A 27,994-nucleotide genomic window follows, 5' to 3' on the forward strand; every position below is an offset into this window, starting at 1 on the left:
CTTACCCATGTCAGAGAAACATAGTGGAGCTAGTTGGCAAACACACAGGGTAACGGGGAGAAGAGAGAGGACATACAGCTGATCACTATGCCTGCTCCCCCCTCCCCACCCCACCCCCAGTATCTGCAAGACAGTGCTGGTTAGCCACAAACTCTCCTATAGGCATTTGAGACCATTGATTTTTAATATTTTATTAAAAAAATACAAAGGAAATGAACTCTTGAGGTCAATACAACTCAGGGAAAGAGAAAAAAGTGGAATTTCAGAATAAAGGGAAAGTGCATCCTTCTTTAGGTTATCACATCCCCACACTTTCAATACCCACAAAACTAAGAATTTCACTCCAAAACACAGGGGGAGCCTTGAATGGTGGCTCAGAAATGGTGATAGCAAGTACTGGAACTAACAAAAGGATTTTGGTTGTCCTTGATTATTCTGTCCTGGGATAAATAAAATCCACCCTAAGGACAGGTGAGGGCCTTATAGTAGGAAAAGGATGAACTGTACCAAACACAGCAGTAAAAACCACTTCTCAGCAGAAGGGTGCCCTTAAAAGAATGGGGCAGTAATCAGGTAGCTGAACTTTTTGGCTGCTGCCACCCCCACCCCACCCCAAATAAATAGTAATGAAGTATAATAGTGTAGTAGTATTTGAATCAACACAGAGAGATAGTGTCTCACCTACTCAAGGCAAACCATGCCACGGGTAGATGAGCCCTGGCAGGAAATAAGACGATTGTAAAATCACAGGTACTTCTAGTTTGTTCCCAGGCATACCGAACTCCCACGTTCATTCCATCTCTGCCCATCCCGACACTCGTTCACTCTTACTCTGTCAGTCTCTGGTGCCAAGACATGCACCATTCTAGTTCAGAAAGTCCATGGGGAAATAAAAAGACCCTTCAGTATGACCACCCTCTTCAGTCTTCCAGGTTATACTTCAGTGGTGTTCTCAGTTCACTCACCTTCCATCAAATTCTTCTGATGTCCCTTACTCTAAACCCGGTTCTGATATACGAACCCTGTCCCTGAAGGGAGTGCCAGGTCTCTCTCAAGCCCCCAAAGCGGGACAGGGGGCTCTCCCCTTTGTTATCCTCCAGAACGGAACTGCTGCCCCTAGCTACTGTAGACTAGGAAAGATCTTCCTGGAAAACAAGACTTGGATTTTACCCAGTTTCCTCAAGTTGGTATCCTCCCGATCATCTACGCTGGATACTGCCCACATTCCGTAGGTCACACTGACCTTAAGTGTCTGCAATACACGAGGCACAACAGATACAGAGATTCTCCTGAGCACATGAGAGTGCTGTCTAGACCAGAAGAGGTGACCTGGCCTCTCAGATCCATTCAGTATGCACTGTCTTCCCTGGAGTGTCTGTTACCCACCCTCCTCAGGGACAACTACCAGCGCAAGGTGGAGTGTGTGTTAAATAAGTACAATCATCACTGCACTGGTGCTTGTAATCACCCTGTGCACACAGTGAGAAATAGATATTCTGGAAAGGATCCTTGACTCTCCCGTAAACTGTCCCTTGGACTGGTCACTAGCTCTGGATGGTGCTCCAACAACGGTCACTTCTCCCGAAGAACACACACCCCAGCATCACAGCGCTGGGTTCCCATGGATGTCACTACTTCCCAGCTGTCGATGATAGGGTCATAGCACTCAATGCTACTCAGCAGGGAATTCCCATCATATCTGAATGGGGAAGAAGCAAAAGAAGAAAATGAACTTTCTATTCCTTTCCATACAGTCCTACATTAAAGGCTGCCACTGGAGATGTCTCCCCCAACCCAAAGCCGGTCTTGATCCAAAAATTCAGATTGGATCATGTGGTCCTCGATCCCTGAGGACTCTGGTCTGGCTTCCAAATCCTTACCCTGCAATAGCATAAAGTCTCCCTCGAAGCACTGTGGCCCCGACATAACATCGCGGAGTGGTCATACTAGTGACAGTTGTCCAGGAATCGGTGCGAATGTTGTATGCTTCAACAGAAGAAAGGTGGGCTGTCCCATCAAATCCTCCCACCACATAAATATGGTCATTTAGCAGGGCTACACCTGCACCTGGGGGAAAAAAAGGTATAGCAAGTGAACACTACTAGGCTCAGGATCAGAATTCTAAAAACAAAACATGATCACTGAAAGCTAGCTGAATTCTACAGCAGCTGAGGGTGTGGACAAAGGCCAGACAGGCCTAGAATAATCTAGTTGTCTTTATTCTCACTATATGTAAAGACGAGCAAAGGAGAGAATGTGGAACCTCATTTACTCTAAGTGTAAGTGAAGAAAGAACTACAACTCTGATTTGCTGATACCGTATCTTTGGGCCACCACTGCATGTACAAAGATTTGTCAGCACGGTCTATGGTCCTCTCCCTTAGGTATGACTGGGCTTACCAGAGCGCTTGGTGGCCATTGGTGTAACATTAGTCCAGTGTCCTGTGTGCGGATCATACTTCTCAACAGAATTTAAGATATTCAAGCCATCATATCCTCCTGAAAAACAAAGTATGGACCATTCAGAAATATTGGGAAATCCTCATGTCCATTCCCAATCTGTCTTTCAGTGTTTCAACTAATTCTTTCAGTTTCAGTTCTTAAGAGTTCCAATAATCCAAAGAGAAATCTGACAGTACCCGGTTTCCTGCTTCCACGAAAAAGAATCCCAGCTAACAGAAAAAATAGGATGACAGACTAGGATTTTACTTGAAACAAGTCTATGAACTTCATTTTGATAAAAAGAGATCCCCACCCAAAGGTTGCCACCCATGAAGTTCCCGCCCATCTCTGCCTCCCAGACTGAATACCTAGGCAGTAGATCACTCCGCTGGCCACAACTAGCCCGGCACCCTCCCGGGCCGTCTGCATATCTCCCAACATGCTCCACTGGTCAATGTTTGGGTCATACCGCTCCATACTGGTATGACGCCTGCTTCCGTCAAAGCCTCCAGACACATAGATCATATCTGCTCAGAATGAATGAATCACAGACTATTAGAGAATGAGAGATTTCTAATGACTCCTCTCTTTGCAAATTCCCCACGTCTTTCAAATGTTTGGGAGCAAAACCAAAGTGTTATTCTTGAGTAAGCCAATTAAGTTTTATAGGTAAGGAAGACATCATGGTTAAGACACCTAAAAAGATGGGGGGGCGGGGGGCTACGTGCCTAGGCTGGGCGTCCTTCCTGATTTTGGCTCAGGTCATGATCTTGGGAGGATCCTGGGATCAGGCCCCACGTCAGGCTCCGTGCTCAGCAGGGAGTGTGCTGGAGATCCTCTCCCTCTGGCCCTCCCCACCCAACTCCCACTAGCACATGCTCACACTGTCTCTCAAATAATAAATCTTAAAAACAAAACAAAACAAAAAAACAAAAAACAAAAACACAGAGAGGTGCCTGGGTGGCTCAGTCGGGTTAAATGTTTGACTTTGGCTCGGGTCATGATCTCATGGATCCCCGTCTTGGGACTGAGCCCTGAGCTCAGCAGGGAGTCTACTTTTCTCTCTGTCCCTCCCTCTGCTCATGGACTGTCTTTTTGTCTCTTGTCTCTCTCTCAAGTAAATAAATAAATCATAAAAAAAAGAAAAGACATGTAAAAAAGAATGGGGTCAGATGGAATCCTCAAAAGCATTCAAAGACCAGCTGGAGTTTGCAAAAATATAACTAGCACCAATTCTCCACTGAGCACACTGGAACTTGATTTACCAACTCTGTCATCGGTGTTGAAATATCCATTAATACTGAAAAGCTTTAGTAACAATATTTCCAAAAGCAAAAAGAAATATTTAACCTTCCAGTATCCTCCACATTTCATGCTCCTGCCAGACAAGAGGAATGGTATGAACCCTGATCCGGCCCAACAAAATGGAAATAGTGCCCTGCACACCAAGCATACCTCCTAGGGTTGTGGCTCCAGCAAGGCCTCGTCGGACGTTCATAGGGGCAACAGAATACCAGACCCCATCCTCATCTGCCGTATAGTCTAGACATTCCACTGAACTGAGGCGGGAACGGCCATCATAGCCACCAATTACATAGATCCGGTCATGTAGGGACACTGAGGCCACATAACGTCTCTTACGAGTGATGCTCTATGGATTCAGGAGAGAAGAGGTGCAAATCATTTCAGTCATGCAAGTCTTAGACTACCACCTTTTGCTGACCTTCCTGTTTTTATCTACATCCGTCTCCTTCTTCACTTGTCACCACGAACCCTTCCTGAGACAGTGGTTCACCCTCAAGTGGTCTCCAATTGCCTGCTGAATGAATACCCTCTTGCTTGTTGTGATGCTTTTAAAGATGTAACCCTTCTGGACAGGTGTCTCTTTCCAAGGCTTCCAAAAAGTTTAGTGTCTTTCCATTATCCAGTGTCTGATTCCTTTCTATTCCACTGTCTATTCCAGGGCTAAAGAACTGGAATATATAGTATCTTTCTATAAAGTAGAAAAGTATCCCCAAACTGTTAATCAAAGGGCCTGGGGTCCTAAAAGTTAGGAGGATAGGTTAGAAGATTTCCATGTTTTCTGGGGGTGCCTGGGTGGCTCAGTCAATTGAGCATCTGATCTCAGCTTGGGCCATGATCTCAGGGTTGTGGGATTGAGCCCTGTGTTGGGCTCCATGCTCAGTGAGAATTATGCTTCTCTCCTTCTCCTTTTCCCTCTGCCCACCCCTACTGGATCCTTTTCTCAAATCAATCATTAGAAAAATAAAAAATAAATAAAAAGAGATGTTCATGTTTTCTCAAGATTATTATTGTTCATCCAGCACTAAAAGGAGACACATGAAGGGAGAAAGATACAAACTTTAGACTTCAAGTGAACAGTAGTTCAATTTAAAATAACTTGGCACTGAGTGCAGTTTAACAGAGCAAGCTGGGAGTTACACAGATAGCTCAGGGAGGTGCCCAAATAGTGGTGGGCCAGGTAAGTTTAATGTGACACAGGGCCTTTGATATTTCTGAAGTCTGATCTGCTATCTAAATGGTCAATAACGACTGACTGATTTAGAACCTACCATGTGCATGCAGGACACTGTCATAAGGAGCATCATGCTGTTACTAGGCTTTGCTATTTTTAGGGCTGGGTTACTTAAGATCTAGAGTCAGGGACTCAGGACATTTAAATTCTTTCCCCATGACTAGTTCCACCATTACTTACTGGCAAAAAGCTCCACTCCTGAGTCTTGGGGTCATATTTCTCTACTACGTCGATGGGAGACTGCTGGCTTCCGAAGCCCCCAACCACTAGAAGCACCTCATTGGCTCCTGAGGACAAAAGGAGAAGATACATAGGTTACTTCACCATCTGAGGGGAAACATAAGGAGAAATTGTTGTAGGATTTTATGTGGCCCAGAGAAGCAATCTGAAATAGGACAGTCATCATAAGGCTGCCTAACAGGAAATTTTTTTTTTTTTAATGAGGCTCTAGCTCTTGAGGACTTGGATCTCTGAAATTAAAATTTCAGGACAACATAAAACTCCAGAAGGCAAACTTGAACAACACATCATACCATTCCAACCTATCTAGAGGACTCTAGTTGATATAATAAGTGAGTTTCTCAGTGCAGGTAGGGGGCTAAATGAGCTCCCTTATCTTCTCAGCCTGTAAAACTAAAAATGGGAGTGGTTTTTTTTTTTAAAGATTTTATTTATTTATTCATGAGAGAGACACAGAGAGGGGCAGAGACACAGGCAGAGGGAGAAGCAGGCTCCCTGAGGGGAGCCCGATGTGGGACTCAAGCCTGGGACTCTGGGATCATGCCCTGAGCTGAAGGCAGACACTCAACCACTGAGCCACCCAGGCGTCCCCAAAATGGGAGTGTTTTGTAATGGGGAAAGAATATTCTATCCTTGTCTCAAGGAAGTTGGAAGTTATAGTTTAAGAAACCAAGTAATAGATTTTTAAAAATCTCTTTCCATGAATTTTTCCAATTTAGCCAACTTTATGACCATGTTCCCTGCCAAGTCATCACAACTGCCAGGTAATCATAACAGCAGTCTTTTATTTTTTTTATTTTTTATTTTTTTAAATCTTTTTTTTTTTAATTTTTATTTATTTATGATAGTCAGAGAGAGAGAGAGAGAGAGAGGCAGAGACACAGGCTGAGGGAGAAGCAGGCTCCTCACAGGGAGCCCGATGTGGGATTCGATCCGGGGTCTCCAGGATTGCGCCCTGGGCCAAAGGCAGGCGCTAAACCACTGCGCCACCCAGGGATCCCATAACAGCAGTCTTTTAAATAGAGTCTTTTTCTCTACTATTTTCCCAAAGTAGGTATTTTGATGACCTTTATATTTTCCCCTCTCCCATAAGGCCTTCTCATGATAAAATAATTCTCTTTTGCCCTTTTTCAAAGAGCAAAGTCTTTTGAGAAGATCTGTACATGTGCTCTACTAGAGCTCATGGAGAGAATGGAGCATGTCATACAATTCAATTACTAGGAGGGCTTTTTTTTTTTAATTATTTGTTTATTCATGATAGACACACAGAGAGAGAGAGAGAGATTGTGAGAGAGAGAGAGAGAGAGAGAGAGAGAGAGAGGCAGAGACACAGGCAGAGGGAGAAGCAGGCTCCATGCACCGGGAGCCCGATGCAGGACTCAATCCCGGGGCTCCAGGACCGTGCCCTGGACCAAAGGCAGGCGCCAAACCGCTGAGCCACACAGGGATCCCCTCTAGAAGGGCATTTTGGAGACCAAGGCGATCTTATAAGTGACTGAACTTGAAAGAGCAAATGGAGTACCTATAAACGGACAAAAACACAGATACATCCCTAATGAAGTAAATGGCCCTGACAATTATCATCAATGGCTACTATAATCATTAGGGAAAAGCAAAGAAACTACTTTATAGTAGAATCTTAGCTCAAATAGGAAGTACACCATCATCACCTACGTAGTATTCTTGATAAAAAATTAACCTGAATCTTAAAATTTACCAAGCCTCTAGTCTAATCACCAGTTTATACAGTTTATAGACAATACAGGGACAGAAAAACATACTGACACTGCATGAATGCAATCAGCAAAATCCAGAATGTGGGAAATCCTACAAGTCAAACAGCCTGGTTTCTTCAACATATAAATTGCAAGGAAATACCAAAGTAGGAGGGAAAAACCCATGGGTTAAAAGAGACTGAAGAGAGATAGGAACTCAATGCACCATGTGGACCTTCTCTGTCTGGATCATGATGACTGGGGCAACTTAAGTGTTCAAACAGAAACAGGGGAAATATGAACAAGTACTTGATATCTGATGAAAATAAAGAACTGCTTGTGGGTTTCCTCTGAAGAGTGAAGCATTTTAGACACATTTTAAATAAATCTAAATAGCATTTTAGAAATATTTTTATAAAGCAATATCTTTCAAAAATACATATGAAAGCGTAATATATATGGATGGAATTACATCCTGAGATTTGCTTCAAAATAGGTCATGCGTTGATAATTGTTGAAACGGTGTAATGGGGATCCCTGGGTGGCGCAGCAGTTTAGCGCCTGCCTTTTGCCCAGGGCGCGATCCTGGAGACCCGGGATTGAGTCCTGCGTCGGGCTCCCGGTGCATGGAGCCTGCTTCTCCCTCTGCCTGTGTCTCTGCGCCCCCGCCCCTCTGTGACTATCATGAAAGAAAGAAAGAAAAGAAAGAAAAGAAAGAAAAGAAAAGAAAAGAGAAAGAAAGAAAGAAAGAAAGAACGAACGAACGAACCTGCCCCACGTTTATAAAAAAAAAAAAAAAATGAAATGGTGTGATGGCTATGGGGAATCGGTTTTTCTGTTTCTGTATATATTTAAAATTTTTCTTAATAACCCATAAATGAACCCTGAAGTTTAACCTCATTAAAGAGGGCATCTCTCTTGTGTACTTGCCAAATAAAGTAAATGAACCCTTTTCCAAGGTGAGCCAATAAGCAGGTCTCAGCAGTCAGTTTCTTTTAGAAAAGTAAAGCATTTGAACAAAGGATCCTTTCACTTACGCTTGTTTGTGCATAAAATTCCTTCAACCTGGGAGAGGCCAGGACCACAAAGTATTTATTTCTTCTTTGGAGGCATCATTCTCTTATTTTCCCCTTTCTTACGGCACCTCTTTTCTCTCTTTGACTTGACTAGAGAAGATAAAAACAGTCCTTCTATCCACACACATTTCCCTTTATAGATAAATTAGGATGCCAGGGGGCGCCTAGATGGTTCAGTTGGTTAAGTGTCCAACTCTTGATTTTGGCTCACGTCATGGTCTCAGGGTCCTGAGATGGAGCCCTCTGTCAGGCTCCATGATATGTGTGGAGCATGCTTAGGATTCTTTCTCTCCTGCCCCTCCTCACCACTAAAAAATTAAAAAATAAAACTCTTTAAAAAAAAAAGTGATGCTAGCCAATGATATCTGTATGGCTAAGAGAATGAAAATACTCCACAGCTGAGAGGTATTTTCTATGTTTTGCACATTTAAAAAAATGTCCACTGTTTTCAGCTGTAATTCCTGCTGCTTTATGTAATTCCCAGAAATGAAAAATGACAACAGAAAAAAAAAACCCAGGAAAAAATCCACTCTTTCTTGATAATATGGTTTCACTCAGGCATCTTATGAAGGATGGAGACATAGAAACAGATAAGAAATACTTAGATTAGGTTACAAAACCCAGAGAAATAACAGCATTTGTTCTTAGTTCAAAGTTTCTCAGTAAACATTCTGGTCATATGTCTACAGTGCAACGTGGACAGAGGTGTCAGTGTGAATCTCCCAGGGATTTTATGGTTCTAAATGTCTGGGGCCCTAAACCATTGGTTCCAAAACTTCTTTGCCATGAAGGACCTTTTCATTATTTTCCTAAGATAGATCTTGGTTTTTTAAAAGACTTTATTTATTTATTCATGAAAGACATAGAAAGGGGGGGCGGGGCAGAGACACAGGCAGAGGGAGAAGCAGGCTCCATGCAGGGAGCACGATGTGGGACTTGTTCCTGGGACTCCAGGATCACGCCCTGGGCCGAAGGCAGGCGCTTAACCGCTGAGCCATCCAGAGGTCCCTAGATCTTGTGTTTTAAAAGACTATCTACTGGGCAGCCCGGTGGCTCAGTGATTTAGCACCGCCTTCAGCCCAGGGCGTGATCCTGGAGACCCAGGATCGAGTCCCACGTTGGGATCCCTGCATGGAGCCTGCTTCTCCCTCTGCTTGTGTCTCTGCACGCCCCCCCATGACTAAATAAAATCTTAAAAAAAAAAAAAAGACTATCTACCAAGCTGCGTCTAACTAACTTCCCCATTGCTGCTGGAGTTACGTGTAAATGCCAACAGAACTTTTGAGAAGTATGAGAGCACCAGTGATTTCACCATGAACATCATTTTAGTCAATTCTGATGTCTTTTTTTAGTCTGTGTAGCTCTTTCTAGCACGAAAGCCATTTTCTTTTAGAAAATATAAAACGTAACTTGAAGATTAATGTAATTGTCATCCTTACTTACATATTACCCCCCTGGTTAAAAAGATTTAGAAGTTATATTTCTTATGATTATAAAACATACATAAACTACATTCTCACTGCTAAAAGAATTTAGAAAATATAGACAAATATTATGAAAAATGTTTATCCATAATTACACAATATGAAGACACACCAAAATGTAAGAGATTATTCCTTTTCAGGCTTGTTTCTAAATATTTATAAACATAAATGGGACCATATTAGTTATATCCTGTTTTTATTTTTATGATTTTATGTTTTTAAAGTAATCTCTACGCCCACCACCAATATGGAGTTTGAACTCACAACCCTGAGATGAAGAGTTGCATGCTTCACCAACCGAGCCAGCAAGCGCCCCCCTTCCAACTGTTTATATTTAGTTTTCCCAAGATATTAATAAAATCTTTTGATACATAATTTTACTATTCTTAGGCATTTCAGATGTTATTGTAATTTGAGATTATAAACAATCACATATAACCCTGTGATAAGTATGCTTGAATTTGAAATTCCAGTTCTTTTCTTTTCTTTCTTTCTTTTTTGCTTTTTTTTAAAGGTTTTATTTATGTATTCACAAGAGACCCAGAGAGGCAGAGACACAGCAGAGGGAGAAGCAGGCTTCCTCCGGGGAGCCCGATGTGGGACTTGATCCCGGGACCCTGGGGTCACTTCCTGAGCCAAAGACAGATGCTCAACCCCTGAGCCACCCAGGCGTTCCAGTACACTCTTTAGTGTTTCTCTCATGTATTTTTGTTATGAGCTCTTTATATATAAATGAACTTGATTCTGCTGTCGATGTAACAAATTTACTTTCCTAATTTGTCTTACAATGTTGTGCATGATTTTTATTTAGTCAAACTCACTGACCTTATCCTGTGATTTCTTCTATGGTTCTGTGCCTCGTAATTCTTCCTCTCCTGAGAGAACTTCTAAGTGTTTCAATGTCTTCAGACCCTAAGTTGGGGACTACTACTCAAACTAACATGAAAAGAGCTAGAAAAAGGACTGATTAGAAGGAAACCTGTTTGGGATCCCTGGGTGGCTCAGCGGTTTAGCGCCGCCTTCGGCCCAGGGCATGATCCTGGAGACCCGGGATCAAGTCCCACACTTCGGGCTCCCTGCATGGGGCCTGCTTCTCCCTCTGCCTGTGCCTCTCTCTCTCTCTCTCTCGAATAAATAAATATTAAAAAAAAAAAAAAAGAAGGAAACCTGTTTGTTCTTTGCCAATGAATGGGGCGGGGGAGGAGGGGGCAGGGGATGGCACTTGTTAAATTAGATTTTATCTTTAGCATGAGGAGAGTATGTCTAAAACGCCTGACAAAAACAGTATGAAAAAGCACATTAGTAAAGCCAAGGCATCTTGACAGTGCCCTTGTCATTATTTGGGGAGGGGAGATAGGAATGTGTGCAAGCCGTGGGATGCAGTCAGAGGACTATAGTAGATACGACTGCAGGATTGCTAACATCACAGGCTTCAGAGATGACATTTCCAAATGTATTGCTCTTTAGCTCAGAAAAGGAGATTGTGACAAATTAGAAATGGCAATATCCACTGTATTCTCTGTGAGAGTTATGGGTAAGACGCAAATAACTAAGACAAAATCCCCACCCATTATTTGGAATGCCATCTTTATGTAGCTGTAAATTTAATTTCCTTATGCTGTATGCAGAAGAGTCATTATCCTGGTAGCTGGTTTAGCAATTGCTATGAAGGGAGATGAGAACATGATAGTAGGAACAATTTATTTCTAAGACACTGACAAGGAGATGCTAATATAAGAATCTAGTTGAAAGGACGCCTGGTGGCTCAGTGGTTGAGCATCTGCCTTCAGCTCAGGGCATGACCCCAGGGTCCCAGGATCGAGTCCTGCATCAGGCTCCCCACAGTGAGCCTGCTTCTCCTCCCTCTGCCTGTGTCTCTGCCGTCTCTGCCTCTCTGTGTCTCAAGAAAGAAAAATCTAAAAAAAAAAAAGAATCTAGCTGGAGACAGCTTCAGAATTTGTTTTCTGGAACTTCAGAAAAATAACCTCATAACCCTAAGGGCATGTAGAATCCCATTCGAATCTCTCAAGATCTTCTCCGTATTTCTAACATTTCCATACTGACATACACTGACATATGGTACTTATACCACTAAAAAAAATCAGGGGACGAATCATCATTCTTTTTTTTTTTTTTTTTTTTTTAGATTTTGTTTTTTATTCATGAGAATACACAGAGAGGAAAGAGAGAGAGAGGCAGAGGCACAGGCAGAGGGAGAAGCAGGCTCCATGCAGGGAGCCCGACATGGGACTCGATCCCAGGTCTCCAGGATGACGCCCTGGACTGAAGGTGGCGCTAAACCGCTGAGCCACCCGGGCTGCCCACGCACGAATCATCATTCTACTTCAAACTATCAGTGAACCAGCTTAATGATCAATTAACACCCTCATATACACGAGTCCACAGTTAGGTAAGAGAAAAAATAGACAATACCAAAAACAAAACACCACCCCATAGATCATTTATAACCTACAATAGTGGAATAGGGAGGACAGGAAACAGAAGCGAGGTGATATCTGAGTACCTACTACCCGTCAGCTTCAATGTCAGGCATCTTATATACACCATCCCATTTAATCTCCACAAACATCCAGGGAAATAAGACATTAGTATCCTCACTTTCCAGGCAGAAGCACAGGCTCAGATAAATTGATACCTTACCCAAGGTCAAACAACCAGTCATTGGTGGAGCTGTGATTTGAACCTAAGTCTCTTTGCTAAGATAACAGCTAATGTATACAGCACTTGTCAGGTGCCAAGAACCAGCCCAAGCCTTTTACATAAATCACTTCATTTAACTCTTCATAACCACCTTTGAGGTAAAACTATGATCCCACTTTAGAGAGGAGGCAACTGAAGCACAGAGAGGTGAGATTTCCTGCCAAAGTTAATATACGTGCCAAGCAGTCAGCTGGGATCTGCACCCACAGTCTGGCTCCAGAGTCCAGGCTCTGAACTCTTGCACGTCACTACCAACACCCCTGTACTTTATACTGTCCTGCTGCTTTTTCTTCCTCTTTTTATTCCAGAATGGCGAAATACAACTTGGCATTTGAAATAATTTCTAATTCACAGGACTCCAAAAATAGTGAAATAAAATTATAACTCATGCTGCATAATACTCGACAATTTAGAAAGTGCTTTTACACACTCTATTCCATTTAATCCTCCAGGTATGTCAAATACATAGGGAAGGTATCCTTAGTTTATAGGGGAGCTCAGAGTGGTGATGTGACTTGTCCAAGAGGACGCAATTACTAAAAGATTAAAAACAGGTCCGAAACAGGTCTTTGTGTTTCTTCCTGAATGTTCTTTTTAACTACATCATGCCACCTGGCAAGAGGGAGTTGAAAAATATCCCTTCCTTCTGCCAAGATGCCAGCTTACCTAGACGAGCCCTCGTTCTGGGTCCCTGCATCTGACTTCGCAGTTCAGGCCTCAGATGAAACTTCTTTGCTTCATCAACTAGATCCCTGCACTGCAGACTACAGCGGATGAAAGGCTGAAACACAGCAGATGGTAGAATGAGCCACAGGGGCCACATATTGAATATGAATATAAATGGCACATATAAGAAATAACTTCTTGGTAGAGAAAACCAGTTTCTAAAGCTCTGTGGTTCCAGAAGTGCTGCTAGTAATTATGCAGTCTCCACAAATTAAACTAAAAATTTTTAATAGACAATATATCATTACATGGTTCAAAAATCAAATGACATAAAAAGAAATCCTGAGGAATCTTCCCTATCCACCTCAGCACTAGGCATTAACTACTTTTACTTGTTTGTTTGTATATCCTTCCAGTGATTACACAAACTTAAGTGCGTAATAGTTAATAAAAATTTTAAGGGACAACCAAAAGGCTTCTGTTAATTCCTGGGATGATAAGAAATAGTAAATCTTATCTGAAATAATTTCCCCAAGGTTCATAGCACCGTCACAATGCTTCTGTCTCCACCTGACGGCGCTCTGTAATGGGCAGCTCTTCACATCCCTAGATTCACTCTGCGTCCTTCTCCACTCTGCTCGCTGGTTTAGGAGATTGGCCTACATGAAGTAGGTCGTGTGGTCCCCAGGCCCTCTGGGTTCTGGCTGGGCTCAGCCAGTGAGGAGCTGTAAAGGAGCTCAGAGAGAGAAGGGGAGTGACGCTGGGCTCCCTCAGGGCAGGACGAGTGGTCAAACTGGGATTTCAGTCCTGAGTCTGACTCGAGAGTCTGAGCTACGGATCACTATATAAAGAAATAGACATGATGGCTACAGGAGTTGCTAGAAAGAAATTACAAATATGAGAAAGAGTTTGACACATGGCACTAACCAGCCTGAAATTTTTCTAACGTGACCTGGAAAACTATATATGTAGTTAAGTCCCCAAGAGGTCTGGGGCTGGGCCAGAAGGAATGCATTCACTGACCTGGGCTTCACCTGTATGTTAAACAGCAGTACTTGCCAAAGTATGGTTTAGGTCAATCGGTGATATATATGGCAAACATTATGAAAACACAGCACACACCAAGAACTTGGGCTAGAGAAACACTTTTATTAAAAAAAACACAGTATAAAAAAAAAAACCCACAGTATAACCCATATTGATATTAAAATCCATTAAACTACTTTTGTGTTGGTTTCACGAGAGGTCAAAAACAGAGACTTGATAAATCATCTTTTTTAGAGTAGTTTGGAACAACTTATGTTTGATGAAGGGGACGTTATCATCTGATGTTGCTTATATAAAACACATAAGAATATATAAAACAAAAAGACAAGAAAACAGAAAAACCATAGATTTCCACTTCCAGAAGGCTGACTTGCCAAGCAATTGTGGGGAGACGACCTCGCAACCACCGTCTCCGGCATTCCTAGATAGGCTAACTGGGAGGCCTGAGTACACAATACTAAGCTGCAAGAGATATTCAAGGTTTTGGATCCTTTGTGTTTTGCATGTCTTACCTCAGCGTCTATCACGTCCGTGATGTACCTGGGGGTCAGCAGGGGCATCCGGACATACTGCAGCAGGTCAGGCAAGGATTCTTCACGCTCCTTCTTGGCATGCTTCACCCAGTTGATGACAGCTTCAAAGACGGGCTCTTCCGAATCTACCTATAAATGTATAATTACACCTCATGGAACTCTGCTTTTCCAATCATCTCACAATCTCAGAAAGTAATGGTGCCTTACTGGTGCCTGTCTCCTTCCTGTTCCCCATTCCCTACCACCATCATTTCCTCTCTTCCAGAAATAGCTACACTCTTGGGAAACCATTCTTGTCTGACACGACTAAGACCAACAAAAGAGCTGCAGTCGAATGGGGTAAAGAATCTGAGACAGCGCCAAATAAACCATCAGTCACCAGTTGGCTTTTACTTCAGAGGTTTTTCCATTCCTAAATTTTTTTTTCTGGTCATTTTTGAGACTTTACAGTGGGGGGAGGAATCTGTTGCCCTATTCAAAACTGGCTTTATTTTTTTTAAAGTATGTTTAGTGCTCAATGTGGGCCACGAACTCATGACCCTGAGACCAAGACCTGCATGCTCTACTGACTGAACCAGCCAGGCACCTCCAAAATCGGCTCTTGAAAACAACTTGTGTTAAGTGTAATAATCTAGTGACCTCCAGAATTGCTCCCCAACTCCTCCATCAAGCCTGTAAGGCAGGAACTTCTCACATCATTATGCTATAGCGCTGCAGTTTCCAAAGAATCGTCAGCTCATATCTGAACAATTACCAGTTGGCAGGCGCTGGGCTTTGAGATGATATACGTAATTAACCACCTGGGGACCGTATCTGTTTTGAGATACCTTCCAGAACATGACAGTGCCTAGATTAAGACATCACTCTGTGGACTTTTCCCAAGAACTAAAAATAGAGAAAATATTTCAGAATGTTCCTTCACTGGATTTATCAAACATCTACTAAGTGCCAGGCACAGTGCAGGAAGGTTATACATCGGTAACAAATTAGACATGAACTTTGCTTTTACGTGGGGAGATAACAGTAAAATGAACAATCCCACTGTCATTATATACCATGCAGGAAAAGTACAGGAGCTATGAGACAGACAACATGATGGGATCCCTGAGTAGCTCAGCAGTTTAGCACCTGCCTTGGGCTCAGGGCGTGACCCCGGGGTCCCAGGATCGAGTCCTGCATCAGGCTCCCAGCAGGGAGCCTGCTTTTCCCTCTGCCTGTGTCTCTGCCCCTCTCTCTGTGTGTCTCATGAATAAATAATAAAATCTTAAAAAGAAAAAAAAGAGACAGAGAGACAACATGAGATTTCCTAATTTAGACTGATGGGTCAGAAAAGGCCTCCCTGCAGAAGAAACAGATTTCAATCTGATGGATGAGTAGCAGTGAGCCAGGAAGAGTAAGAGAGTACTCCAAGGCAAACAGAAGAGGACAAGCAAAAACCCTAGCGCCATACTGTCCAGTACGACAGCCATTAGCCATGTATGGCTATTTATATTTACACTGATTACAATTAAATAAAAACTCAGCTTCTCAGTCCCATTAGTCACATTTCAAGCGCTCAACAGTCACATGTGGTTCGTGATTAGCAAACCAGACAGCACAACTATCGATCCTCTCCATCTTCGCATGATGTTTTACTGGATAGCACTGTCCTAGAACAGAAACGAACTGACTGTGTGAGAAATGACGGAAGGCTGGTGGGGCAGAGTGAATGAGGCAGAGAAGAATGGTAAAAGATCGAGCTGGAGAGGTGACCAAGGGCCAGCTCAGAGAGAGCATTAGAAGACTGGAGTTCACTCTAACAGCAACGGGAAACCTACTAAGAGGTTTCACCCAAGCTTGTGATATGAGCATACTGAGGTCTGTAAAGATTACCCTGACTACCGTGGGCAGAACAGTGTGGAAGGCCAAGGGCTGGGACATCAGTTAGAGCCTCCTCTGGCACATTAGGCAAAAGGTGGTGGGTGCTTAGACTATGGAAGTGGTGATAGAAATTTATGCACTGAATTTATGAGAGGTCAAACTGACCAGCCTACTGATTGATTAGATGCAGAGCGTGCAGAAGGCTGTCCACAACTAAAAAAAAAAAAAATTTTTTTTAAAGAATGACAAGCTAATAGTTATAAACAGCTACATGCTAGCTCTGACATATTCTAGGTTAAATTAGATATATCAACTTATAATGTTGTTTTCCTTTTTTTTTTTTTAATTTTTCTTATTTATTTATGATAGTCACAGAGAGAGAGAGAGAGAGGCAGAGACACAGGCGGAGGGAGAAGCAGGCTCCATGCACCGGGAGCCCGATGTGGGATTCGATCCCGGGTCTCCAGGATCGCGCCCTGGGCCAAAGGCAGGCGCCAAACCGCTGCGCCACCCAGGGATCCCTAATGTTGTTTTTCAATCATGAACAGAGATCCTTGATCTTACTGAAGACAGAATAAACTAGAATTGCAGAGAAATAGCTAAATTAGGAGGAAAACACCCCTACATCAATGCCTCACTGCAAAGAAAAATTTCCTAATAATAGATTTCACAGAGAACTATTTTATGTATCAGGCACGGATACTTGTATTTAATGATCAGAATGGCCCTATGCACTAAGCATGACTATTATCTACAGAAGAGGAAACTGAAGATCAGTGGTTAGGTTAACACATGTCACAGAGCCAAAATACACCCCAGCCTGATTCTAAGGACCATGCTGTTTTCACTAGTACATTATACTGTTTCCCATTAGGTTAAGTACTATCGTTTTATACAATTAAGAGGAAGTATTAGTTGGGAAGTAATATGTCTGGTTCCTCTTTCTGACTGGTACATGGAAAAAAAAGTGCCATTTGCTGTCTTTCCAGAAAAAAAAACAAAAAAACAAAAAAAACAGTCCTGACAGATGCTGAAGAAAGATTATATATGAGTTCTCAAACTCTTTTCGCTTCAGTTTCTGAACAAAAAAGTTAGTCTTTTGCTCTTCCTGGTCTCCGTTTAATTTTATTCCAAAGTCTATATAGTTCTAAAATAAGTGATTGCTGTAACTGCTTGCTGATTTGGTCAATTAGAAAGTAACTAGGCAATCTGCTCATAGTTTCTTGGAACAGAACAATCCAGAGCCAGACTGCCCGGATAGGAGGCCTAGCTCTACCACTCACTGGCTCTAGTATGGTGGGTACCTTTGAAGCCTCAGTTTCTGCCTCTGAAAAACAGAGACAGTTCTGAGAACTACGTAAGGTGTGATATTCCACGAATGGTACCCATTGAAAGGAAAGTCCAGGGTATAGGGATTTTTATCTGCTTTGGCCACAGTCAGATTGCTGGCACCTGGAACTGTTCTGGACATACAGTAAGTGCCCAATAAAAATTAAATAAAGGAACCAACAGTAAATGTTTAGTAAGTTTATCTCTTTTGTTATTATGTCTTTTGTTATTATGTGCAGTGAACTTCCAAGTCTTTAGTGCTCATTCTATTCACTATTACTTTCTAATGTATGGATAAATCAAGACGAATCAAGATATCCTAGCAAGTTATCAGTTTTCCAAGTCAGAAGAATGTGCCATTTGTCTCTATGTGAAATTTCAGTGCATGGACACAATGTCCTGCCATAGCAAGAGTGAGAACAAAACTTTAGCAAATATTTGGCTCAGTAACATTTGTAACAGCAGTTTCTCTGGACTAATATGACACCATGTCAAACTGGAAAATGATTCCTCGTTAGCTGGAAACAATGTCACCAGTGTGCCTTAACCAATTTTCCCTCAGAAAAGTCAGTAGGGGGACACCTGAGTGGCTCAGCGGTTGAGCCTCTGCCTTCCGCCCAGGGCGTGATCCTGGAGACCCGGGATCGAGTCCTGCATCAGGCTCCCTGCATGGAGCCTGCTTCCCTCTCTGCCTGTGTCCCTGCCTCTCTCTGTGTCTCTCATGAATAAATGGATAAAATCTTTAATAAAAAAAAAGAAAGAAAGAAAGAAAAGAAAAGGTCAGTAGGGGGAGCGCCTGGGTGGCTCAGTGGTTGAGCATCCGCCTTTGGTTCAGGGTGTGATCTCAGGTCTTGGGACTGAGTCCCATATCAGGCTCCCCACAGGGAGCTTGCTTCCCCCTCCACCTGGGTCTCTGCCTCTCTCATGGATAAATAAAATCTTAAAAAAAAAAAAAAAAAAAGGGAAAGCAAAAAAGAAAAAGTTGGCTAAAATTTGATAAAAAATATTCTTAAGACTATTTATTATATTACATGAGAATCCTAGTTTTAACAAAATAGGTTATCATTTGGTTTACGGAAGTATATTGTAGGATTTTTTTTAGAAAATTCCTTCTATAACACTTTGACTATTTATCAGACTTTGATTCTTTTCAATTTATCTCTTGTTTCAACTGAAGTGCCACTAACTTCTGGGAATCCACTAATTCAAAATTCATTTTTTATTATTATCTAAGGAGAATGAGAGGAAAACCAATGAACTCTTGGCGTTTCTAGAGAATTGAATTTCTCCTGACTGGAGGAAACAAAACCTTAAAGATGGACTTCTTTCCTATCACTTGGCTCTGCTAGGCATTTTCTAGGAGCTACTAACTAGAGAATCTGACCACTAGAGATTAATGCCTTGAGCTTCAAAGACCTCTACAGCTCTATAATGGACTTCTCACTCCAACTGTTAGCCAAACTACACACCTCTATGCGATAAAAACTGCTGAACGATTGGCACTATGACTTAGCGTCAGGACTGACGAAGATCCTTCTTGCTGGGGAACATCCCTGAACCCTTGCCCACCCACAGGTGGTTTCCATTCTGCTCGGTGAAACATGACTCCTTCCAGGCCTAGTTCACATGTCCCTTCTTCCCACCCCCTCATACTCACTTAGAATCTGCTGCCTGCTTATGATTGCCAACCTATTTTCACTTCCTTTTTGCTCTAATTTTAACTTGGAAGGTTTAATTCTTCTTCTAATTTCTTCACTTTGAATAAGTTCATTATTCTCATTAGACTCTTTAAGTTTTGTCTTTTTGTCTGTCTCTACCACTACACTGAATTACTGAAAACGAGAACTGCATTTTACTCACTTTTGGATCCATAGCATCTGGCACATAGAGTTTGAGATTATCTACTGCTGTATCGTATTCTCAACATTTGTAAAATGAGTGAATGAGTAATAGAGAAGTGTTCTACAGAAATCTACTTTCCTTCCAATATCTTATTCTACTCTCTTTAATAGTGACTCTTCACCACTGGGATCACATATTGAGGAAGGTGGCTAACTCCCTCCCATAAAAGTGCAAATAAATTTGGCATATACTTTCAGGGGCTCTGAGTGAAACCTGTGGAGCCAATATTGATACTTTCTTTTTTAAAAGATTTTTTATTTTTTATTTATTCATAGAGACACACAGAGAGAGGCAGAGACACAGGCAGAGGGAGAAGCAGGCTCCATGCGGAGAGCCTGATGTGGGACTCGATCCCGGGTCTCCAGGATCACGCCCCTGGGCTGCAGACGGCACTAAACCGTTGCACCACCGGGGCTGCCCGCCAATATTGATACTCCAGATGCCCTGCTATATAGAAGCACAGTAATTCCACCTTGCATTTTCCAAGTTCTGTAATGGCCCAGTCTTGAAGAAACCCTAATACCAAGCCAAATTTATACCTGAATTTCATCACACTTGATTAGCTTTTCCACCTCTCCTTGACTCAGAAGAATGAATTCTTCATGCTGTACCACTTCAGGAAAATGCTTCTGGCTAAAAACCTCAGCGGCTTGCATCAGGTCAACACAATTGTGAGTTTCAGCAAAATCCCTGATACCCAGGCAATTAGAGGGGTCCAACTGACTTTCTAAGAACTCACAGCAGGCTTGCTTCACACCTAGGACAAACACAGACAATGAACACTTCAGGATACTTGACCAGGTGTGAACTGGTCTACATTCTTGGATCAAAACCCCTTCTCTTCATGGTAACAGAGGAATCCTGGTTCAATACTGAATGATCAGGTTAGAAATTTTATGCTTAAGGAATTCAAATGCAATTTCTGTCTCCTGCGCTATGTGACCCTCAAGTAAGGCCTTTATAACTGTGTCTGATTCAGCTTTAAAATAAGTATAGTAAGACAAATTGTTTCTATGGACACTGGCACAATTAATCCAAAATGCCCATACAACTCTTGGGAATCAAGCTTTTATAAAACCAATCACAATTTAACATAATGTACCTAAGTTTACTCTATATGCAAACTTACTGAAAGACTCCTATGAAGGAAAAGTTAGAGATACTAACACCAATCTTTTATTTCTCTAATTGGAAAGTTCAGAGTACAAACCTAAGTTTTCAATTACATATTAAAAAAAGAAAATTTTCAACCACGTGTTTAGAAAAACTGAAAATCACAGAAATATTAGTGCAAGAAAGATGGACTGGGAACAGGAATGTCTAACCCTGTAAAAACATTATGTACTTTCATTTTTATGCGTCCACTTAAATTTTCAATAGATAATTTACATGATTCAAAAATTAAAAGTACAAAACGGTTTGCTGTGAATAATCCCCCCACCCTCCCTACCCACCTGGCCCTCTAGTTCCCTTTCATGAACGCCGTGAATAGTATCAGTTTTCTGTGTTTCCTTGCAGAGTTCTTGTGTACATACATGTAAGAAAATGTGTCTAGCATTCCCTCTTCTATTTTTTTAAAAATGGAAAAGATGTAAATGCTCTCTTCTAAAGAGCCAAATATTCGTATGTGGAGACGTTCTTTTATATTACGACTGAAATCTGATCTTCTGTGCCACAGGCAGTAAATGTGAGCACCCACAGTCTGTCTCCATAACGTCCATAATTAAGTTCATATCGTTATTTTTAAACATCTCCAAGGCTGCCTTGGCAGGTCAGCAACGTTAGCATCCGTACCTTTCAGCTGGAGCAGACAGGCTGCAGGGAGCAGTTCTTGTACATTCTCCACTGTCACATGTACTGTTTCAGTGTACACGAAGTCCAACAGAATTTCCATGGTAGAAGCAGTTAAACCCTGAATATCAACATAAGGTTTCCCCTTCTCTGAAAGCTGAAAATTCAAAGGGTGTGAAATAATGGTGGTTATGATCCCACAAAAGAAAGGCTGAATCTCATATCTAAGAGCTTGAAGGGACATTAATTGAATGCACAGCTTTAATAAGTTATGGTCTAATTTGTTGGATTTGTAGAAAGCAAGTATGCCATGTATCTGGTAGCTTTTCAAACTGGGGGCAGCTGTATGCAACCCAAGAGCACACGGCGAGGTGACACTGTGGAATATCAATTTTGCCAGTGAATAATTTAAAATGCTGCCTTCATAATAAAACAAGCCTAGAGCTTTTACAGAATAGAATGCAAAAGTTCCACGAAAATACTATCAGTGTCCAGGAGCTTTGAAGATAAAACACAAAATTTCAATAAAGTTTCATGCTTGTAGAGAACCCCGTGGCTTAGAGCTCCAGACTCTCTAAAACTACTCAGTATTGTTCTATTTGTCTTTAGACTACATTTGGTAATGACAAAAGATGCAGGTCATCTTAAGGGGCCCTTCTACTGTGACACTGAATATAAGGAACTTGTTTGATACTTTCTCAAAATATTGGATTGACTCTATTGACTCTATTGTTAGTGGCATGTTTAGTCTAGAATATACTCTTGGAGTTATGAATATTGAAGATGCCAGATAATCATAGAAAATTGTTTGAATAAGGGTGGAAATCTTCAGTTTTATAGGACAGGAAACTATCTGAAAATCGATAACCTTATGAAAATTTTATTACATCTTAACCTTAATTAGAAATTCAAATTACTCAAAACTCCAGTGTACTTTAATTCTGAACTAAATGTCTTTATCATCTTTGATTCCTCCATCAGCCCAAAATAATAATCAAAAAGTGTTCTCTACCAAAGCCATTAACAAAATCAATCTCTGACATTAAAAATGTCACTAGTATATTATTTTGGAAAAACTAAAATTTTATTAACATTGCACATAATAAAAAATATTTACAAACAAAAATATGTAAGTACATTTATTCCAGAAATTTATTATTCAATAAACTATTCTTAAATAACTTAAATATGAAAATATTTCACTATTAATTCAGAGAAATTTATAGTATTTTACATTTACATCAGCTTTATAATTTTTCTGAGAGTTATTTCCTATCTTATTTACTTATTTACTATCATTTCTTATTTATTATCACTTCACCCAATTTTCACGGCAACCTGATAAGGACTTAGAGTTCTGATATTATTCATACTCAAGACATAAACGACCTAAGGTTCAAAGAAGTTATGTGACTTAACCAAACTCTCTTAACTAGTAAGAGACAGATAAAACTCAGAGGTCCCTCTTGCTTCACTCAAATGATCTTTCAGTTGGACCACATTTGAGGAGCATTTCAGGGCTAGAGGGGAACAATGAAACCATCTAGTTCAACTACTTTACTTTAAAGATCAACCCAGTGGAGTCATATGGTTGCCAGGATTCACACAGCTCAGCTAAGAGAACTGAGCCTAAGACCCAGGTCTCCGAACCCTCTCCTTTAAATCAACTGCTCCTAAAAATAAAAGACAAAACCATCTGGTATTTTCTTGCCTAATACCAGTTTTTAAAGAAAGACTATAAAATAATCACTGATGAGAAAAAGGAATTCTTTTATAGAACTCCAGATTTCAACGTGCAGAGAGAGTAAAGACAGACTAATTTTCCTCAAGCTGACAAAGAACAGGATGCACAACATATAATTAGTAGTCAGCAGTCCTGATCCATTAGTACTTCATGCTCAGCAGCTGCTGAGAGAACCTTCCTTACCCAGTTAAATGCCAAGTGCTTCTGATGCTCTTGGGCAGATATTCCTTCTGGAGCACAATATGGGACAGGGATGTGTGATGTTGTATTACACAAGAGCATTTTAAAATTAGCCTGAATTAGCTGGAATATCTGTCAGGTTTCCATGTTTTTTCTACCAGCCATGTGACCGAGCACTGGCTCAGAGCATCATAAACTATTTTTGCTTTGAAATTATAGAATATAAAAATCCACCTATCAGAGGCTGAGGAAGCAAAGAAATTAAAATTTGTATAAGGCAAGTAAGATTTGTATGAAGCAATATGGCATATATTCGTAGCTTTTCAAATATGGCATATATTGTTTGGGTTTAGAGTCAGAAAATTTAGGAATAAACCCCATCTCTACCATTTATAAGCCATGTGACCTTAGGCAAGTCATTTAATATCTGAGACCTTGTTTCTTCTTTTGTAAAATGAGATGGTAACATCTAATCCTAGCGTGAAAGAAATACAACAGTCACTTAACACAGTACCTGGCCCATAAAAAGAAGTTATTGTCATTTTTATGTTACCACCTCTCCTATTCAGATCCAACAGCAACATCTTCACTAAGAAGATGAGAGTAACTAAAGAAAACACTGGTGGTTAACAAGATTTGTAACAAGATTTGTAAAAAGGCTCCTGGGTGGCTCAGTCAGTTAAGCCTTGGACTCTTCTTGATTTCAGATCAGGTAAAGATCTCAGGGTTGAGAGACTGACCTTGGGTCAGGCTCCCTGCTGGGCATGGAGCCTGCTTAAAATTCTCTCTCCTTCCCTCTGTCCCCTCCCCACCCACCCTTCCTAACCACCCCCCACTTGTGTGCACTCTCTTAAAAATTGTTTTTTAAATTACACTAACGTAATGTAATATTTCAGGCATATATATAAGTATATGTACATGATATAATACACACTGGTGTATTTTCACTCAAGCTTAAAAAAATTCAAGACAAGGGACCCTTGTTGGTTAAGCATCCAACTCCTGACTCTTGATTTGGGCTCAGGTTATGACCTCAGGGTCCTGAGATCGAGCCTTGTGACGGGCTCCATGCTCAGCAGTCTGTTTCCCTTCTTCCTCTGCCTCTGTCTCTCCCTCTGCTCTTGTGTGGTCTCTCTCTCTCTCTCTAAAATAAATCTTTAACAAAAATTCAAGATAATTGACTTAAAATTTAAAAATCAGACTTGAGATTTTGAAAAAATAGAAAAGTGCAGTGTTCTCTGCTGTTTGGCTTTCTAACAGTACTTCACAATATATTCAACAGCCTCACTCTACAGTGCTCTGCCAATTACTAAACCAATCTTTTTTTTTTTTTAAGATGTATTTATTTATTTGTGGAGCAGGGCAGAGGGAGAGAATCTTCAGACTCCGTGGTGAGTAGGGAGCTGAAGGGGAGCCAGAGGGGAGGAGTGGCTCAATCCCAGGATCCTGAGATCACAACCTGAGCCGGAACCAAGAGCTGGATACTTAACTGATTGAGCCACTCGGGAACCCCTAAAGCCTTTCAAGACTTCATTTATTGATTTGAGAGAGAGACACACACACGGAGGGAGGGAGCACGCATACTCGGGTGCTGGGGGGAGGAGAGGGCAGCAGAGACCCCGTGGAGCAGGAGCCCAGAATCAAGACCTGAGCAGAAGGCAGACACCTAACCCACAGAGTCACCACCCAGGCACCCCACAGTCTTTAATACCTATAAGCACAACTTTTATCTTGTCAGTCAACCTTTTCTTTATTCCCTTTAACTGCTTATACTCCATAGTCAGCATCTTTTTCCAAGTTGTACTTCACACGCCTACACAGTCATGAAGTCATTAAGTCCTCCTCCCATCTGAAATCTACATGGGTAGAACAAATGTTGATTTTCTTCATACACTGTTGGGTGGAGTTGGATGAGGACTGCATCTTCTCTCCTCCCCTTCCCTTTATCCCCCTAGTATTCACTTAAAAATATTTGATTTTAGAAAGAGAAAAAAACCCAGCAAAACAATTTTTAGAAATAAGTAAAATCTAGTAGCTGACGTTTGTGTTTTACCACATGCCAGACACTGTTCTAAATACTTCAGATGTGGTTTTCTCAAAGAACTGTCACAATAACCGTGTGTGATCGCATATTGCTATCACCCCTGACTTAGAGATGGGGAAAATAAGACACAGTCAAAAGACAGATTTGGACCATATACCATAGGAATTCCCTACTACATCAAATTTCTACTATTTCATTCAATGAAATGAGACAACCATAAGGTTACAAGTGTGAGTTTCATTTGTGAGCTGGTAACTTACCACTTACCTCACTAGTGAACATGGCGCAGAAGTAATCACTACAGGCAGCTAGCACAATTCGATGTGCGGGGAAGTCTTTCTGCTCTACTCTCAAAGTCACATCGCAGAGGGTATTGCTCTTCCGGAGAGAGTTCATTGAATTGAGGATGGATTTAGCATGAGTATTTGTCATTATGTCTTTGGGGGCCATAATGCCTCCCATCAAGCAATATGGAGAAAGAATGAAAGGGGTCCTTGGATTCTGCAAGTACAAGAGGAAAAAACCCAGAGCTCGCTTGAAGACTAGGAGAACTAAACATATTCCACACAATTAAGCTACACAATTAAGGACGCTTCCTCAGACCCAAATGCAAGTAGAGGGTACGCCTATTACTGGTCTTCCCACAACAACCCAGCCACTAACTATCCCAAGTAAACACAACCTCTTCCTCTGAATTCTAATATGGGGCGCCCCTACCACTTGACATTTATTACAATCAACACTCAACTATTGTAAATAGAAGCCACACATATCTTGCGTAGCTTCACAATGCTGTCATGTCAAATGATAAAATGAAAACATAAAACTTGGGCAGCCCCGGTAGCTCAGCGGTTTAGCGTCGCCTTCAGCCCAGGGCGTGATCCTGGAGACCTGGGATCGAGTCCCATGTCAGGCTCCCTGCATGGAGCCTGCTTCTCCCTCTGCTTGTGTCTCTTTGCTCCCCCCCTCTCTCTGTGTCTCTCATGAATAAATAAACAAAATATTTTTAAAAACCCCCAAATGTCCTAAAGGTGTGATTACCACTATTATTTAATATCCTTGAGTAGATTAAGTAGACAAGTATTTAGAAAATAGCCTTGTTTTATATATTTTTTCCTACTACAGGAGTTATTAAATACTTAGAAATCAAATGCAAGAAAAGAAAAATTGTGTATTTGACTTAGAGCGATAAAGGCCAGAGTCAGTGAAAGTGTACTTTTTTCGAAAGAAGTATCCAAAATTATAACTTCCAAACATACCTGGATTTCTTCTTAAAATGATACCCTGAATAATGGAGACACTGCAAGCTTACCTATGGACTTTCACGTGATTAAGTTCTCGAAGCTCTTCTGCGGAAGGGCCGTCCCCCAATACGTTACTAGTAAATGTGCAGTAGGAATTCTCGTATGCGAAACTAAGAGCCTAACTTATTAGGACAGAAACCTATTAAAACTCCATTACTAATTTTACTGCCATACCCAGTCGCTTGCAAAGTTCACTTGCATGCATCAATTAAATAAACTCAGTAACATATATTAAAAAAAGAAAAAAAACAATGTACTTTTTACTTTGTTGACAGGCTTTTAGTGACACTTTTTTTCTTTTTTTTTGTTTCAAGGAACAATTTCTGGGGGAATAAAATGGGATGGTTTTTAAGAGAGTCTCATCTGGAATCTAAAACTTTCTGAAATAATCCCAGAAAAAAAAATCAGAGTATGATCTTCACGAGTCCACGACTCGCACCCATCATCTCGGAGTAGCACACACAAGGTCCTGAGTGCTCCCCTCCCCTAACCCTATGTCAGCACAGCATCCCACGAGCGCCCTGCATGGCCTCCCCGACAGCCTGCAACATGCATGTCGCAGGGTAAGAGCTGATCCACCGAAGCCTGTGGCAGTTTCCGAAGAGACTGTCCTGGAGCCTACTTACTCGTGGCCCCGGAGATGGGACAGGAGCCTGCACGGACGCCCGTTTGCGAGAAAGCTCACCTGGGCAGGCCCCTGGGGAGGCACCAGGGCAGGCACCTGGGCAGGCTCCTGGGCAGGCACCAGGGCAGGCTCCTGGGGAGGCTCCTGGGCAGGCACCTGGGCAGGCTCCTGGGCAGGCACCAGGGCAGGCACCTGGGCAGGCTCCTGGGCAGGCACCAGGGCAGGCTCCTGGGGAGGCTCCTGGGCAGGCACCAGGGCAGGCTCCTGGGCAGGCTCCTGGGCAGGCTCCTGGGCTCGGCCGGGCCCGGGGTCCACGGCTTGGGCGTCCCACCGCGGTCACCGGGGCGCAGGGCAGGCTTCCTGCTGCGGTTCCCGCCCCTCGCGCCCCGGCCTCCCGGTCACCCTCACCCTAACATCCGGCAGGGCCTCCACGGCAGGTCCGGGGGAGGCGCCCAGGCGGAGGAGGGGAGGAACCCGGCCGCAGCCTCCCTCCGCCGCCCGCGCCCGCGCGTCCCGCCCCGGGGGGAGAGGACGGCCGGGGGGGGGGGGGGCGCAGCCGCGCCGACTCACCTCGGCTCCAGCCACGCGGGCTCGCCGGGCCCGTCCCCCGCCCGCGGGGACCCCGAGGGGCGCGGGGCCAGCAGGCGGCTCAGGAGGAGCCCAGGCGCCGCCGCCGCCCCCACCCGCAGGCTCCGGAGCCGTCACCGTGGTCGCCCGGGCTCGGCGCTCCGCGGCCGCGCGGCGTGATGACGCAA

General features: G+C 42.4%; 1 protein-coding gene across 1 annotated transcript; it reads right to left on the reverse strand.

Annotated features, from left to right (window-relative positions):
* Positions 1-175: 175 nt before the first annotated feature.
* On the reverse strand, positions 176-27,978 carry KLHL12 (kelch like family member 12). The gene is made up of 12 exons (XM_072733638.1): positions 27,810-27,978; positions 25,578-25,811; positions 21,346-21,499; positions 20,091-20,308; positions 14,440-14,589; positions 12,881-12,995; positions 5,159-5,265; positions 3,898-4,093; positions 2,811-2,969; positions 2,401-2,499; positions 1,881-2,067; positions 176-1,699 (listed from the first exon to the last, which is right to left on the reverse strand). Exons 2-12 carry the CDS (start codon positions 25,770-25,772, stop codon positions 1,573-1,575), a joined length of 1,707 nt encoding a protein of 568 aa, XP_072589739.1. The 5' UTR covers positions 25,773-25,811; positions 27,810-27,978; the 3' UTR covers positions 176-1,572.
* Between the last annotated feature and the right edge of the window lie 16 nt (positions 27,979-27,994).

The sequence above is a fragment of the Vulpes vulpes genome, chromosome 13 (genome assembly GCF_048418805.1).
Source record: "Vulpes vulpes isolate BD-2025 chromosome 13, VulVul3, whole genome shotgun sequence".
NCBI lineage: Eukaryota > Metazoa > Chordata > Mammalia > Carnivora > Canidae > Vulpes > Vulpes vulpes.